This window comes from Armigeres subalbatus, chromosome 2 (genome assembly GCF_024139115.2).
Source record: "Armigeres subalbatus isolate Guangzhou_Male chromosome 2, GZ_Asu_2, whole genome shotgun sequence".
Taxonomy (NCBI): Eukaryota; Metazoa; Arthropoda; class Insecta; order Diptera; family Culicidae; genus Armigeres; species Armigeres subalbatus.
This window is the reverse complement of record NC_085140.1, coordinates 394,472,467-394,489,397: the sequence shown is the minus strand read 5'-3', so window position 1 is coordinate 394,489,397 and position 16,931 is coordinate 394,472,467. Positions and strand designations below refer to the sequence as shown.

General features: G+C 40.0%; 1 protein-coding gene across 3 annotated transcripts in view; it reads right to left on the bottom strand.

Moving 5' to 3' along the window:
• Nucleotides 1-16,931, bottom strand: part of LOC134213214 (protein O-mannosyl-transferase TMTC2-like) — a 759,458-nt gene that overhangs the window by 323,694 nt on the left and 418,833 nt on the right. For all 3 annotated transcript variants that reach the window (XM_062691957.1, XM_062691956.1, XM_062691958.1), the window contains exon 5: nt 13,819-15,322. In XM_062691957.1, coding sequence (XP_062547941.1) covers nt 13,819-15,322 — 1,504 coding nt within the window. The remainder of the gene's footprint in view (nt 1-13,818; nt 15,323-16,931) is intronic.

The following is a 16,931-nucleotide window of genomic DNA, read 5'->3' as shown; positions in this document are numbered from 1 at the left end:
TGGCAGAAATGGTTGTTTTGCAGAAAGGACATTTTTGGGCCAAATGGGTTTTTCTGCCACATGACCATTCCTACCAAAATGCAATTTTGGTCAAATGCTCTATTCGGTCAAGCTACTTTTTCGGCCGAACGGCATTTTCAGTCAAATTATATGTAAGAGCAAACAGCTATTTCGGTCAAATTATCAGTTCGGCCGTATTTTACTTTCGGCTGTATGGTTTGGGCCAAACGACATTTTCGGTCAAACCATTTTTGATCCGATAACAGTTTCAGATAGATATTCAGTTCGGCTCGGCTGAATGGAATTCGACTAGATGACTTTTGGCTTAAAAGTAGCCTCACACTTTGGGAATTTGGTCCGCGGATTTTCTCCCACGGCACGGAAAATCAAAATCCCGGTCCAATTTAAAATACATGGTGACCAAAATCCGACGGAAAACTTTCTTGAGGTGTAAGGATACCTTAAGGACCAGTATCGACATCAAAAGTAGAGAGATTACGGAATTCTGTTCAACTGTCATTTGACAAAAAGGTCATTTCGCCAAATGAGTGGCTATTTTCTCGTGAAAATTCCTGATAGTCTCCCACGAAAATTCCGAAATTTTTTCGATATTTTCAGGCAAATGTTCGACGAAATGAAATTTTCGACCTAATAACTTTAAGCTAGATTGTTCTCTACCAAATGGCCATTCTGGTTAAACGATGTATTCGGCCAAACAACTTTCAGCCTGTGGTCTTTGGCCAAATGGATTTCTTCCGAACAACCCTTTTCCGTCCTAAAATTCAATTTCGATGAGAAATTCTTTGGTTTTCAACGGGAAATTACAAGACTGATAAAAGCAACGGCGGGTGGTGTGTAAAACTGTGTTAAGATTAACACTCCAGTTCGTTAAAATTCCGCCGGGGACTACGGAATGAACAGCAGGTTTTCGTGCCGCTAGAAGGTGTCATGCGGAGAGTCGAATGTAACAGCCGGGGTACGATTTACAATAGATCCAATCATTTGGTTTGTTTCATTTATGATATGGACATTATCGCCAGAACATTTGAGAAGGTGACAAACACCCGCCGTTGCGTTGCGTTGTAACAGAGTATTTCGTAGATTGCATTCTGATAGCTGTCATGTATTTTCTTTAACTTTCTTACCCCAACTGCTTATGGATTATTATTTGGGATTTAATAGCAACCCAATTGGGGGTCAAAAATGATAAAGCATGAAAGCTACCATTGCCGGCCACGCCCATCTTCTCTGTTACTAAGGAAGGGAAGGAAATGATGATATGACATCTACTTAACGAGAGGCCAGCGACTCACCGACGCCCTCATAGATGTCAAGGAGTTGGATGGTTGGTAGGGAATATAGTTTAGGAATATCATCATAAGCAAATGATATAATGCGTTTAAACAGACGTTGGGAGTGACCATGCTAAGAAATTTTTGTCACTCCATTGTTAATTGTCCTGGCTACCCAAGTAGCACACATGTCCCACATAGATTACTGCAACGGATATGCGACTAGATTTGGTCACTATCAAGTTGCTGCAACCATTGTAGTCTGACTTTAGCTGCTCGGGTAATTAGCCTAGGTTTAAGCGCCATCCAGTCAATTTGTTTGTTTCACTTATGATATGGACATTATCGCCAGAACATTTGAGAAGGTGACAAACACCCGCCGTGAAGCAACAAAAGTTGGGCTGGTGATGAATGAGTCAAAGACTAAGTATGTGCCACTAACCGGAACCGAGCGCGACAGGTTCCCTGAAAGCGGGAATATCTTGAAGGTAGTCGATGAATTCGTCTACAAGGATCCAGCTAACAGCTGATACTAATGTTAGTCGTGACATACGTAGGAACTTTATCTGTGGAAGTCAGGCCTACTATCTACTATGGGCTCCAGAAGAAACTGCCATCACACCTCTACGGACATGAAACTTGAACCATGCTTGAAAAGGACTGGCAAGCACTCAAAGCCTGGTGTTTTGGACAAATTATTGATTCAATGTTATCTGTTTAGATGTAAACATAATAAATGGAGAAAAAAAATCTATTCGGCGAGTTAGTTTTCGGAGAACTGTCGTACAATTGTTCTTTGGTGCACTTTAATTCACACATACGTTATTAGATCCTAAATAACTAACGCCTAATTAGGTATACCAAAAAAAGTCAAAATTTCTGAGATAAAGTGCGAAAATTGTACGTCAGAAAATATCCGCAAGTTAACTTTCAATGCCGTATTTGGGGTGACAATGGATCATCGCTCTCACCGACAATCTGAAAATCGGTAAACATTTAGTTTACTTCCTCTTCCTCTTAGATTTGTTCAATCTATTCTCCAAGTATTCTAAGTGGTTGGAACAGTTACAGTTTCACCCCCATATTATCCATTGTCAACCCGACGACGGTACATGAAATATACAAATTTATTCATTTTTAAAGTGAAGGACTCTCAAAAATTTTCAAGGCACTAGCCATTTTGATTTGATGTATAATTTTTGCCATAGCTTTTCAACGTTATTGCTGATCGTGCGCAAATTGAAAATTAATCGATTAAAAATTACTTCATACTTAGCTAGCAAATGTTTTCCTGGTTTTTGTGCCTATATCTATATATAGAAATAACGCTGTGATTTCCTTCTCATTGTAACAAATATATTCTATAATTAAAAATATAAAGCACCATTTTCGTCATTGCTGTTTGCTAACTCACTTAAATGTAATTTACAATGTTATGAAAACTCATATGTGAATATGTACGTTATGTGGAAGATATTGATTTGGAAAATGTATTGGAGGTAACCACTTTCCCTTCGATGGGACTCGAACCCATGACCCTACAGTACGCTAGACTGGTGCTTTAACCAACTAAGCTACGAAGGACCTCCGTCGGCCTTCGCAACCTAGCGGCTACTGAACGAGCTCGAGATTCCCAAATTGGACGCATAGTCAAATCACTCGCAATCCATTTCTCAAGCCAACACTTCCACATGTGTATTGTACACGTCCACATTAGAGGAGCGTGAGTATTTAGAATGTCTGGCGGCTATACACATTCTTCATCAGCAACGGTACTGATCAAGTGAGGTTGTGTAAGCTATTTGCCAGTCGGTCGTCAAGCCCAGACCCGACCGCATTGCGTAGGCAAGAGCACGCAACTCAAGTTCAGTTCAATCAAAGGTAATTGCCTATTTCCTAGCTTACACAACCTCACTTGATCAGTACCGTTGCTGATGAAGAATGTGTATAGCCGCCAGACATTCTAAATACTCACGCTCCTCTAATGTGGACGTGTACAATACACATGTGGAAGTGTTGGCTTGAGAAATGGATTGCGAGTGATTTGACTATGCGTCCAATTTGGGAATCTCGAGCTCGTTCAGTAGCCGCTAGGTTGCGAAGGCCGACGGAGGTCCTTCGTAGCTTAGTTGGTTAAAGCACCAGTCTAGCGTACTGTAGGGTCATGGGTTCGAGTCCCATCGAAGGGAAAGTGGTTACCTCCAATACATTTTCCAAATCAATATCTTCCACATAACGTACATATTCACATATGAGTTTTCATAACATTGTAAATTAACGTCCGAGTCGGGTGGTTTAATCCCCGGAAATAGGCAATTACCTTTGATTGAACTCACTTAAATGAATAGATCAGTGATCCCCAAAGTGCGGCCCGCGGGCCGCATGCGGCCCTCGAAGCCTTTTCCTGCGGCCCGCGAAGGATTTCAGAATATACACTACATATGGCCCGTTGATAAGCAATAGATGACACATAACGTTTTTCATCATGCTGAGTTGTAGTTATACTTAGTTATACTCAGAGAATCTGTCAAGTTCACATCATTACGATGTTTAAGCACCATCATGATTAATTATATTCATCATTTCATAGATGTTACGTAGGCCAACAGCAAACAACTTCGATGGTATTACCCCGGGCTATGAAAATAGTAACTTCGTCCATTTTTTCGCAGATTCAACCGAACTAAATGTTGAGAAACTTTTAATAGAGGGTTTAGCAATACAGTGAACGTTCGCTGGTTGGGTTTTTTTTTCTAGTTGGGGCGCTTTTTAGTTAGGGGTTCGCTGACTGGGGCCCAATTAAAAAGCAGCTAAACGTCAGAATGTGATGTCAAAAACGCGTTGACGTTTTGTTTCCGTGTTTGGCGGGATCAATATTTTCTGGCGCGTAAAACTTTCATTTGTTCAATGCAAAAAGTAAACAACATTGACGCTTGTCAAAACGCCCCAATTAGCGAACGGCATTCGCTGGTTGGGGTGAGGTCGTGCCCCAATTAGCGAACGATTACTGTATTTAAATTAGCTTTATTTTTAACTCCAAAAAATAAGCTGAATATCAACGTACTTTACGCTACTGTCGCGTCTTGCAAGGCTTCTTTTGACTCCAAGAGCTACTTTGGATTTTTGATTTTCTAAAAAAAACTTAACGGAAAAAATACCAATTTTGAAACAGAAAGTTGCCATCCAACTATCAACATGACACCCGAATAGTGATAATGGCAATTTGATAGTAATTTACGTTATAATTCTTGTTTCAAACTGTCCAAAGTAGCCAGTAGCTAGTCTAAAGACTTGTCAAAAGAACCCTCGAACGATGGTACCCAAAATATTTAACAAAGTCAAGAATTTAACCATCCTTCGATTGATTGATGAATAAAAGGTTTCTGTAAAACTCAATTGATCGGAAATCTGGAAACACGGTAAATAGTGCGGAACTCAGATTTATTCGATTTCTTTTCAATACTTCTGGCAAGTTCATCTGGCTTTGAAAACATGTTTGTCGTTATGACACGACAAGTTATGATCAATGGTGTCCCGAAATCTTCATTTTTATCTGTTCAATGACACAGAATTGGGAGATTTCAATATTTTGACTGCCCAAATAGGAAATAAAATGATCAGTTTCTTTATTTTATGCATTTTTACGCAGAAATTTTGCATATTTAAAGTCCTTGATAGAATAAGGTTAAGGAATCGTTACTGTTGTGTGTAGTGAACAATAATCCTACAACGAAAATTCAAAGATTTGGATTTGGACGACATAAATCATCATAAAATAGATTAACATATGTTCTGCAAACTATGCTAAAAGCATGTTGTTGCGAAAAGATTTTCCTCGTGTCAAGTCCGCTGATACAATAATATCATAAAGTCAGATTAGGTGATAAAAGGATAAAACCTGTAGAATAAAATGTTCTTAGAAGTATGTTATTAGAAGAAGATACATCGCAACAAATTTTATTAAAATGTTAAATAGATATTAAAAATCGTTACGATTTACAGCTTATTTTACATGAAATGGAAAACAAATCATGCAAATGTACTGCGGCCCGCTTCAACAGTTCAAAATTACTATGCGGCCCTAGATAGTAAGCATGCTGGGGACCACTGGAATAGATCCTTTTACTGTCCCAAAATGGGTAAATTTTCTAGCAGAAGGAAAAAGATAGCAAACAAAAGTACCCATTAATGGGTAAACATAGGCATTTGCACATATCTTTTATTAGGATTTCCTTTCCAAACACAGAGCGTAAACTAAGTTGCGGCGCTTTTCGTGATCGATCTTCATGATCATTAGGAACATATCACTTACTAAATATTATAACATGTCATGACATATGGGTTTATTACCTTGAAAACATTGGATTATCTAATCTGGAGAGTAAACTTTGCAATTAAGAGCAAAACCTTACGCGTTCAGCACTGTTGTTCCATAACATTCATAGTTCGACCAGTCTTATTGTATGACAGACTCACTTGGGCTGGACACATTACCCGAATGTCGAAAAACATTCATTTATTTCTATTGCTACTGGCATTTCAACAATACTTGATTTAATTACTATTGAAAAGGAAAGCACTATATATTTATATTTTGCAGCTAACATGTATGTATATAGGGAAAACCATACAATTTTAATATAGGGCGTATTCAAAATTTCACCGATGAAAGATTTTAAAACACCCCGTATCCTTTTCCTGGTGCTCAAAGCTTTCTTTTCGTGAGAAAACCACGGAGGTTCATGAAAGTGCGATAATATTCGCTTCTGGGGGCACCGTGCGTCATTACCAGTACAACGAAAAAATAATTTTCCCCATACTAATTTGCATGCAAACTTGAAACGGCTTGTGCTAAATCAGTTTCAATCCAAATGAGCTCAAATTTTCAGAGGACACTCAGAACTTGGTAAAGAATCAGAAAAGCACTGTGGAGCAAAATCGATTTTTTGAACCACCCTAGTGGTCACTGTTGAAAAAGCGCAATAATAATAAACATATTATATTTTGTTTTGTTCTTGTTTTTGATAGAATAAATATGGGAGCTTCAAAATGAAGCTGTTGTACTATAATCGGTGTCAGGCCTTTTGGATGAATGTCGTTTGGTCAAATATTAGAAATATGTTGACGTAGATCTATGTAGAGTAATAATTAAGAGTAAAGAGTAAAGAATTAAAAGTGAGGCTAAGGAATGAGAAGTAAAAAGTTAGATAACACAGATACAGCTAAAAAAAGGAAATTATGAAAAGAAGGAAGGAGGAGGAAAAATATCGAAAAAGGAAAAACGAACACGGTACACAGGGTTCTGTTTTACACGATATACATTTTCTCAAGTTTACTCCCATTCTAAAGGGTTCCGTTGATTTTTTACCATATGATTTTTTCTTGAATTATTTAGGATTTTTACATGTTTTGTGGGTAAATTGAAGCCACACAATGAAAAAAACGAATTCTGTGTATAACGAATCAGAAAGCAGGAATAGAAAAAGGAAAAACTAAGTAAGAAGAAAGGAGAAAGGAAAACTAATTGCAAGAAAAAAAAGGAAAAAAAGAAAGACAACTTGTTGGTCACGAGATGATCCAGCCTAGGGCTGAAATCTCCTTAATCAAGACAAAAAAAATTGTAGGTAAAACTTGAAGATGGAAATTCATTAATATTAACAAACCTTTAGGTTATCTGTGGCGAACCAAACTATTCAATACACTCAAAAAGTGACTATCTTCCCGCTATGCCGCGCCGCCACCGCAAACAATTTTTGGCATCACGCAACCACCGACATTTTGAAATCGACGTGCCTCCGTTTAAAATCAGACACGCCGTAAGTGACATTCCGGGAAATTAATGAGTGCACATTCTTGGAAAATTCCCGAGGAAATTCCAAAGGTTTTCTCCTGAAAATTTTATCTGTCGTATTAAAAATTGATGGAAGGCCAAGCTTAACTTTCGCGAAATCATCATTTTATTGAAGTAGTATCTTTTACTCAAATTTTGAGTTGTCCCGTTTTTAATGAAAATGAGTCGGATTCGACTCAATTTTGAGTAGTTCATTTTTAGCGTGTGCATAACTGTCGATAGGTATAAAATGCCCCAATAAAATATCCTAAGACATAAAGATCAAATAATTATGCCTAACGTTCACCATGCCTAACGTACATTATGCCTAACGTCCGTTATGCCGTTTGCCCAAATTGGTCGTTTGAAAGAAAGAAATATTCGGCTGGAGATATAATTTGGCCATAATTGACTTACACCGAAAGTGTCGCTAGGCAGAACTGGTCCTTTGGCTGAGCAAAACTCCGGAAAATTCTTTGTGAAAATTAAGTAATATGAAAAAAAAACCTAGTAGAAATTCCAACATATTGCCTCTGAAGAATTTTTTTTTAGAAGGTTTGAAAAATGTGTCGTGGAAATCTCGGAAAATTTCTCGTAAAAATTCGGAAGAGTTCGTAAAAAAATCCGGAAATTCTAAATTCCGAAAAATTTTAATTGGGAATTCCGAAAAATACGCATTGAAAATTGCGTAGCACTGTACGTGGATATTTTGAACAATTATCCGTGGAAATAGTTTTCTTTGGGAATTCCCAACAGCTTCTCTTAGAAAAAGAAAATAATTTCCCATGAAAACTTTAATTTCTTTAATTTCCCGTGGAAAATAAAAAAAAATCAAATAAATAATTTGGGAAAACTTATAAGAATTTCCTGTGGAAGTTCATTGAATTTTGCCTTGCCTCGAAAAGTAAAGAAAAAAAATCATTAAGAAATGAATGCAATAAAAAAATCGTCTTGCCGATTCACGCCGGCAGCTAATATGGCTTTCGGCGTGATGCCGAAAACGCTGCTGACCAAAATTATGACAAACAGCTCTGATTCTTTGACCGAGAACTATTTCCAGCAGTCTTTCGGTCCAGGCGGTTACATTTGGAAGATCTTCTTAGTTCGGATACCGATCACACACGGACATAAAGCCATTTCCAATCTAATCACGGCACCTCCTGTCACAACCGGTACTGCAAAAGGTCTTGACCGTCATGAGACAGAGAGCAAAGCGCCTTTTTCTATTTCAGTCAACCAAATGAAAGAATCGTGGGTTCTTTGATCAATTTCACATGAAAGCAGTAATGAAAGCATATTGTACTTTGTTTAAAATTGAAATTTCTAAATTATTTTAATAGATATATGCGAAGAATAGTGACTAGTCGATAAATTAATCGTGCGGAAGGGTCGATTGGACGAAACCCATTCTGCCGAAAGTTATTTGGCCGAACAGACCATTAGCCCGAAAGTCATTTGGCCGAAAGGGTCATTTGGCAGAAATGGTCGTTTGGCCAAAAGGGTCATTTGACCGAAAGGATCGTTTGGCCGAAAGGGTCGTTTGGCCGAAAGGGTCATTTGGCTGAAAGGGTTATTTGGCCGAAAGGGTTATTTGGCCGAAAGGGTCATTAGGCCGAAAGGGTCGTTTGGCCGAAAGGGTCGTTTGGCCGAAAGACTAATTTTGCCAAAAAGGCCATTTGGCCGAAAGGGCCTTTTGGCCGAAAGGGTCATTTGGCCGAAAGGGGAATTTGACCGAAATGGTCATTTGGCCGAAATGGTCATTTGGCCGAAAGGATCATTAGGCCGAAAGGGTCATTTGGCCGAATAGCACATTTGGACGAATAAGACATTTGTCAAATAGGTCGTTTGGCCGAATAGATCATTTGAAAAGTAAGAAATTAGGAATAAGAAGAGAGACGTGTATATTTTCATTCCTGATTTCTCACTTTTCGCTGTAAAAATGAGGAGCGCGGAGTAAGTAGTGAGACGTCTCACTATTCACTTCATGCATCTTGAGACGTCTCACTTCTCACTCCTTATTTCTCGCTTTTCAAATGACCCTTTCGGAGTACGAAGAGAGACGCCCTAGCAACACACATGTTCCACATAGGTTACTGTAACTCATATTTAACTGGATTCAGTCACAATCAAGTTGCTGCAACTATAGTTGTCTGACTTGTGCGGCTCGGGCGAGATCCCGGAGCATAAATAAGGTATTTTTTTCAAAAATATTAGAAAGTGAGTCAAATGAAATGTAAGATAGTGTTTCTGATTGAGGGTATTATTAGTTTTCGTTCCGAACCGGCTAAGTTGCAAGAAAGTAAAACTATTGTACAGCAGTTCGAATATTATCAAAACGTTAAACATTTTCAAATGATAGTACATTATAGTACAAAAAAGTTCATCAACCCCTGTGGGAAGTTTTAAAAGAAAAATACATTCATTAAGGAAAATGGTTGTAGAATATTCAGGAAACAATTTGTTTCAAAGTTTTATTGATGTTTACATTATTATATGTCACCATTGTTGAAGAGTATACAACTTGAAAGACGTTTTTATGATGCAATCATGTTTCTGGCCTTATCGATTTTCACTGACAAGATTCTCCGTACATCAATATCGCAGGGGTATAGGGGTGTCAATATTTCGTACGCTAAATTTTCTGCAGTATGATAAACATTAAACATGCATTTGATCTTAACACCGATTAACATACCGTCGATTTACAATGTTATGAAAACTCATATGTGAATATGTACATTATGTGGAAGATATTTATTTGGAAAATTATTGGAGGTAACCACTTTCTCTTCGATGGGACTCAAACCCATGACCATACAGTACGCTAGACTGGTGATTTAACCAACTAAGCTACGAATGACCTCCGTCGGCCTTCGCAACCTAGCGGCTCCTGTACGAGCTCGAGATTCCCAAATTGGACGCATAGTCAAATCACTCGCAATCCGACTGGCAAATAGCTTACACAACCTCACTTGATCAGTACAGTTGCTGATGAAGAATGTGTATAGCCGCCAGATATTCTAAATACTCACGCTCCTCTAATGTGGATGTGGAAGTGTTGGCTTGAGAAATGGATTTATTACTACTTTCAACTCAATGAATATGATTAGTGGGGAAGGGTCCTATTCGGAAAGCCTTTTGGCCGAATGCCACTAGGCCGAAACCCATCTGACCGAAAGGGTCATTATGCCGAAACGGTCATTAGGCCGAAAGGGTCATTTGGCCGAAAGGATCATTTGGCCGAAAGGGTCGTTTGTTTGAAAGGGTAATTTTGACGATTAGGTCATTTGGCCGAAAGGGTAATTTAACCGAAATGGGCCGAAAGGGTCATTAGGTAAAAATGGTCATTTGGCCGAATTGGACATTTGGCCGTATAAGACATTTGTCGAATAGGTCGTTTAGCCGAATAGGTCATATGAAAAGTATGAAATATGGAGTAAGAGGAGAAACGTCACAATTCTTATTCCTTATTTCTTACTTTTCACTGTAAAAAAAATTTGGAGCGCGAAGTGAGTAGTGAGACGTCTCATTACTCACTTCGCGCTTCTCACTTTTTACAGTGAGAAGTGATGAATGAGGAGTGAGGAGGTGAGGAGTGCCGAATTGTTCGGGAATCGTGCACGTAAAGAACGTTATTATTTTACATATGGTCGGGGTTCAGCCAAACCGCACCAAGCGGCTTTTTGACTGACTTGTAATATTTTGTTCGAAAAAGGAAAATGGAAGGATTCTTTCTCTCTCGCTATGTCGATATATTTAAAGTTCTAAAGCCTAGATCATTTAGAAATGGGGCACTTCATTTTAGAGATAGTGGCGTTCCTAGTGGTCGGATATGCAAGTTTTTCACCGTGTTTCATAATTAGTAAACCATTCTTTTAGGTTTATTTCTTCTCACAGTTTGAAACTAACGTGGTTTCAAAATATTCACCATGCAGGAAGAATAACGAAAAATAATTTTGCACAGTCCTGCTAAATCCATCTGCGTCAAAAACCCAATTTTACCCTTTATTCAGTCCCATTATGACCCATTTACGTTTGAATTGATTTAGCCAGCTGCCATTGTAGCAAGGAAGTGCTACAATGGTACTACAATAGTGGAGTCCAGTTTATCCCAAAAAATCTGAGTCCGTCAAATTGTCCTCAGTTCCATACGATAGAGTCATTTTGGATGATTATTAACCAGAAACTGGAGATGAAGGGAGCAGTCACCACCGACATTGGCCGTATGGAGAGCTGGTGGAATCAGCTAGCCAAAATCATGACTGAAGAAGGTGTGCGCCGAATGACAAGCGGCATCAACAGAAAACTGTGAGAATTCATTCGAAATAACGATTCATGATTCGTTTCTGTCATTAATATGAAATAAAATAATACAGTCGCCTCTCCACATCGCGATATTGAAGGGACCATCAAGATAGGGAGAGATCAAGGAATGGAAGGAAACTTAATATGGGTACTAGATCCAAAAAAGCTCGTTGCTATGAAAAACGACAACAAAACAAAAGTAATTTCTTGTTGTTGATGTGTTTATTATTGTCCAAAGATGGTCTAGTAGCCTAAAAATTTGAACATATCGACATAGGGAGAGTGAATCAGGAACAAAATATGATCAGAGCACATCGAGATAGAGAGATATCGAGATAAGGAGGTTATCGAGATGTAGAATGCAAAATATTTGTAGATTGAAGGGACCGAGGTAATCATCGACATATGGAGAGATATCGAAATATAGAACATCGAGATGTAGAGAGTCGACTGTATAACTTTTGTTCCATTCTTAGAAAGTTTTTCGATCAAACTAAAAGTTAAAAAAATACACGCATTTGAAAATGCCCCATTTTTAAATGATCTGATGTTTAGGTTACTAGATCATGTTGGAGCAATAACAAGTACATCAAAAACAAGAATTAACTTGAGAGTTAACATTTGTTTTGCTGTCGTTTCCTATAGCAACGAGATTTTTTCAATCTCGTTCAATTTCAATTTTCCTTCTATTCCTCAATATCTCCTTATCTTGATGGTCCATTCAATATCGAGATGTGGAGACTTGACTAAAATGTCAAGTCGAGAGTCGAGCTAATTGGAAATGGCTGATATTAGTGCGTAACCCATGTTTGCGGAGTCAGTGTACGCTAAACACATAATTTTCATTATGGTTGGGATTGAATAATAATAGAAGAAGGGAGCAAATTGCGTTATATTTTGTTTCTCTTAAATAAGGGGGAGGGTGTGATTACTACTAAATGTTACACGTATTCTAGCATGTCTGGATCAAGGTGTTGTATCCGAATCCACCTAACCACTACAAAAGCTGCTTCAAAATGGGTATAAATAAAGACAGCCTTACACATCGGCATCAAAATCTAGTCCACGAACTTTGTTTCATTGTGTTTTCAAAGGGTCGCGATTTCGTTACGGCAAAACAAAAATTTCACTACTAGTGCGGCTTTCAGAGATCCATTAGAGTCTGTTGGTACATCTCTGTGGAACGGAATTTCACCTTAAAGGCATGTTTCAATCAGCTGTATCGAGTGCTGGAATCGTAATCGTCTGCGTTGAGTGGATTATAAAATTGTTATTTGTTATTAAGTTATTTGTCAATTCTTACAAGTATTTTGAAAAAAAATCCCAAAAAAAAAAAATTCTTAAAGTATTATTAAACATCTTCATGAATTTATTTTAATATTCCATACTCAATTGCGACATGGAACCGATGCTGATGACAGCGGCTGCGGTACGAGTGTGGGAGTTGCCATACTGTGCGTCACTGGAGACGCGCAGAAATAAATCATAAATTCGAGAAGATTCCCCGCGATGAGAGGAATGCAAAAGACGGGCATCCAAACAAGATGATAACATCAACACGCATCTAAACGGAACGAAGGGAATGAGGGGCCACCGCATCGCTTTCAGCACGCAATACTGTACCCTGCGGGGAGTGTCGACGAATGTGACGAGACGTCTCATTAAACAACTGTCAGACTGTCATAGGTTTTGATTTATCTCTGAAGATTGTTTTTCTTGTTTCGACGGATTGGTTTTCTGTTTGAAAAGATAAGATTAGGATAATTAGCTGGCGGCGGGGAAAAATGTTTCTTTGATTAGAAACCGACGAACAAAGTGACAGGTACTTGATCGTTCTCCAGAGATACTTCAACTTTTCAAGGCATATCTGTGTTTGCATCTTCATATATATGGAAAAACTTTATTGAACAGATGCTGTTTAAGTACGAGTGTTTAGAAATCCTTTTATCTGTGACGGCTTTCTATTTCTGTCTTAAGCTGAAATAGTGTTTTGTGTTTCAAGTGCTATGATACTCAAGCTCAAAGAATAACTCTCCATACAATTTTTATTCCAAGATTCTTAGTTGCCGTATTTTAATTTACAAACCAAAGCCAATAAATGCAAGGCCAAATGAACACTCCAAAGAATGTAACATACACAATCATCAGAATACGACCATTCACCTAAAAAAGAACTACGTACCAGGACAAAATCGTTTTCAACATATTTATTAATCTTAAACCACCACCACTTTAAATGTGCCGGAATGAAACTCATTGCTGCGAGTTTCATTCCGGCACATTTAAAGTTTATCCCACTCAAAACGCTTCCGGTTTGGTTTACCACTGCTCCCTCAGCACCACATTCTATCGATAAATACACTCAACCCTCAGTCAATTCCAACCACTTACCTTTCGGTGGGTTGACGCTGATCGCACTCCGGAACAGACTTTCCTCGTCCTGCCAGTCCAGATTGCGCAGCAAAGTTTTCCCGCTGTAGACCAGCAGCAGCGCACCGAAGCACCCCAGAATGATTTGTCGCTTACGCTGTTGATAATCACTACCACTAGCACTACTACCACTACTGGCAGCACTAATTCCCCTACGTGTTCTCCCGCCGACCCCACTGCAGCTGATATTATTGGCACTTTTTCGCGCGGCACAGACCGTGGTGGCGGCGATGGAGCTGCTACTGATGCCGCCAATGGATGAGGTGGGATTGGAGGAGTGACTTTTATGATGTTTCGCACTTTGACCTGCGCTGCCATTGGCACGGTACTTATATCTATCACCATCACTGCTGAAACTTTTGCTGCTCTTCGCTCGTAAGCCACTATTAACACTGCGACGGGAGCTTGCGCCACCCAGCGATTGGGGTTTGCCATCGATAAGTTTGCTCACCCCCAATCCAATCAGCAGGCAGTAGCCGACACTGGGGAGGTAAAGGATTCGCTCGGCCACGACGAAACCAACGTAGAAGAGGAGATTGGTGGCCGGGAGGAAGGGCAGGATTAGCAGGGAAGTGGAGATTAGGATCGCTGCTGAGGAATTGAATTTGGCATTCGCATCGTCGTACGAGAGGGATGAAACGGACGATGCCGACGACGTCGAGGATGACGACGAGGAGGAGGATGACAATGAAGCCGTCGAAGACGAAGAAGATGACGAGGAAGATGAGGACGATGACGTTCGAGCTATGCTGAACGGGAGATGGTCACTGCTAAATCCATTGGCGGTGTTCTTATCTCGGATCCAGCAGTGCTTTTTGTGTGCCCAATAGCCATTTCCAGTAGCTGCCGGAGCTGTGAGCTTGTGGTCATCCATTCGATGGAGATAGCTGGTCAAAGATGAAGGCGATAGTGATAAATATTTACACGGCGGATATACGCACCCGCAAATGATCGAAGACATATTGTTGTTGTTGTGCATGGCCCGGCACTGATTGGAGTGGTGCAGCCCAAATTCGTGCTTGCAAAATCCGCACGAATCCGCCAGACGCTCTTCTGCGTTCCTGTTTGGCCGGGCCAGCACCAGTTTACTCGCTAGTTTTCTACTAAAGCTACTATTTACATTGGGTACGCTCTGCCGGAGCAGTGTTTGCACGTTGATCCACAGGGCCGCTCCGAGTGAGCCGTAGAACACCACCGAAAGCACGTTCTTCCTGTCGAACAGACTGCTGATCCGAGGGATGGCATCCATGCCCCAGTCGAAGCTCAGCACGTCCGGATAGAACAGCAGACAGAAGTTGAACACCGGCAGGTAAGCGAACGTAAGGAACCGGGTCCAGACGGAGCCGTTTTTCGCCGTCGGGTTGTCCGCCGATGAGAACAGCACAACCGGCTGAGGTAGCGAGAGGCGGGCATGCAGGATGGTTCCCAGGGCAAGGGCCAGGATCCCCACGCTCCGGAAGCGGTACTGTAAATAAGGAGAGAAATGGACGATGATTAGACTGATTAGTTACTGTGTTAAAATAACCAAGGTATGTTAATTATATATGTGCCAATGTATGTAAAATTAATGGCAGATGGCGTAGGTAAGATGCTGAAATGTAAGATTTTTGGTTTTATTACAATCAGAGCAAATATTAATGGTTTAAACAAATAATTTTTGAATGCGTCCAAAAAAGTAACTCCAGTGACATACATTACGTCTAAACAGTCTCATATTTTCCATTATTGGTGTTTCGATTCTATCGAAAACAAACCTCTGTATCATTTCCAATATCTTTTGCACGACGCAACATGATTGATTATGATTAATTGAAGCCACCTTTTCCCTCACCGACTCTCAATCATACCCCATCTACTTGATTGATACAAAAGCAAAACAAATCGGCTGCGACACACAAACCGGTGTATCGCTGTGTGCCACCACCCACCGCCATCAAAATGTAAACACTATCAGTGTAGCAAAAGTATGAATAATTCAGTCCTTTCGTATTACGGCAGAGGCAGTGAAACAAAAAACGAAACGAATCTGACTTCCGACCGATCATGGCAGCAACGATGACGATGATAATGATGATAATCGTGTTGATTCAGGGGCAGGTAAATGAAAAAGTAATCACTTACCCAACTTCCACCCCACTCTCGGAGGGAGAGCATTGTCCGACCAACGCGGATGACTAGGGAAAGAATGGTCCGATATGCTCTCCCTATTGTGTGTCGATATGCTTTTCAATTCAAAACATTTTCCTCCGTTTGAATTGCATTTCGCAAATTGAACATTTTATTTCTATTCGGTATGGAAACGTGCAACCATGCTTCTCCATCTATTTTTGTTTTATCATTCGAAAATTTTACCCAAATTATTTGGCCACAAGCAAAATAAAAATAACATGAGTGAAAAACGAAAAAAAAACTGAACGTTTGAATTGTAGTTAAAATATTTGATAACTGAATTGATTCAGTGCCTGGAGGCACACGGGTTCGTTTTTTGCCATTGCCCTAAACCAACCAACCGAGCCGGTCCGAACGGTCTCTCCCGAGGCAAGATTGGAATAAAATAATTTCATTCGATTTGTTTACCTTTGTTCTCGAATTTATTTGCTCCCGTCATCGCCACCACCAGAACCCCCCCATGGCAGTTGTGGTGGCGAGGTAGCCAGCCAGTGACCGTGGCGATATCGCTGTTGAAAATGCTCCAATAGCGAACACAAAATTGATGCCAACAGCTTATTTGGACGGCGACGACGACGACGACAACGGCGTCGGCAACGAACAACCAACAGACAGACCAGAAGTGTGATTGGATCGGAAAATGAACTGCCAGCCAGTAGCACTCGATTACGGTAATGATGGCAATAGGCCAAATATCATTTACGGTGGTCCGGCGAGACCTCTTCCGACGACGACGACCACGACTGGCGGCCAATTCAGACGGCTGACTCGGCTCTGGTCGGTTCATGACATATGCTTGATTGGGATTGCCTCTAGCTAGAGCGCCTCTGTTTAAGGGTTAGGCTATTGACAAATGGTATCATTTTCATTAACTTAAGGTGATTATAGAATGAAGCCCGTGGTGA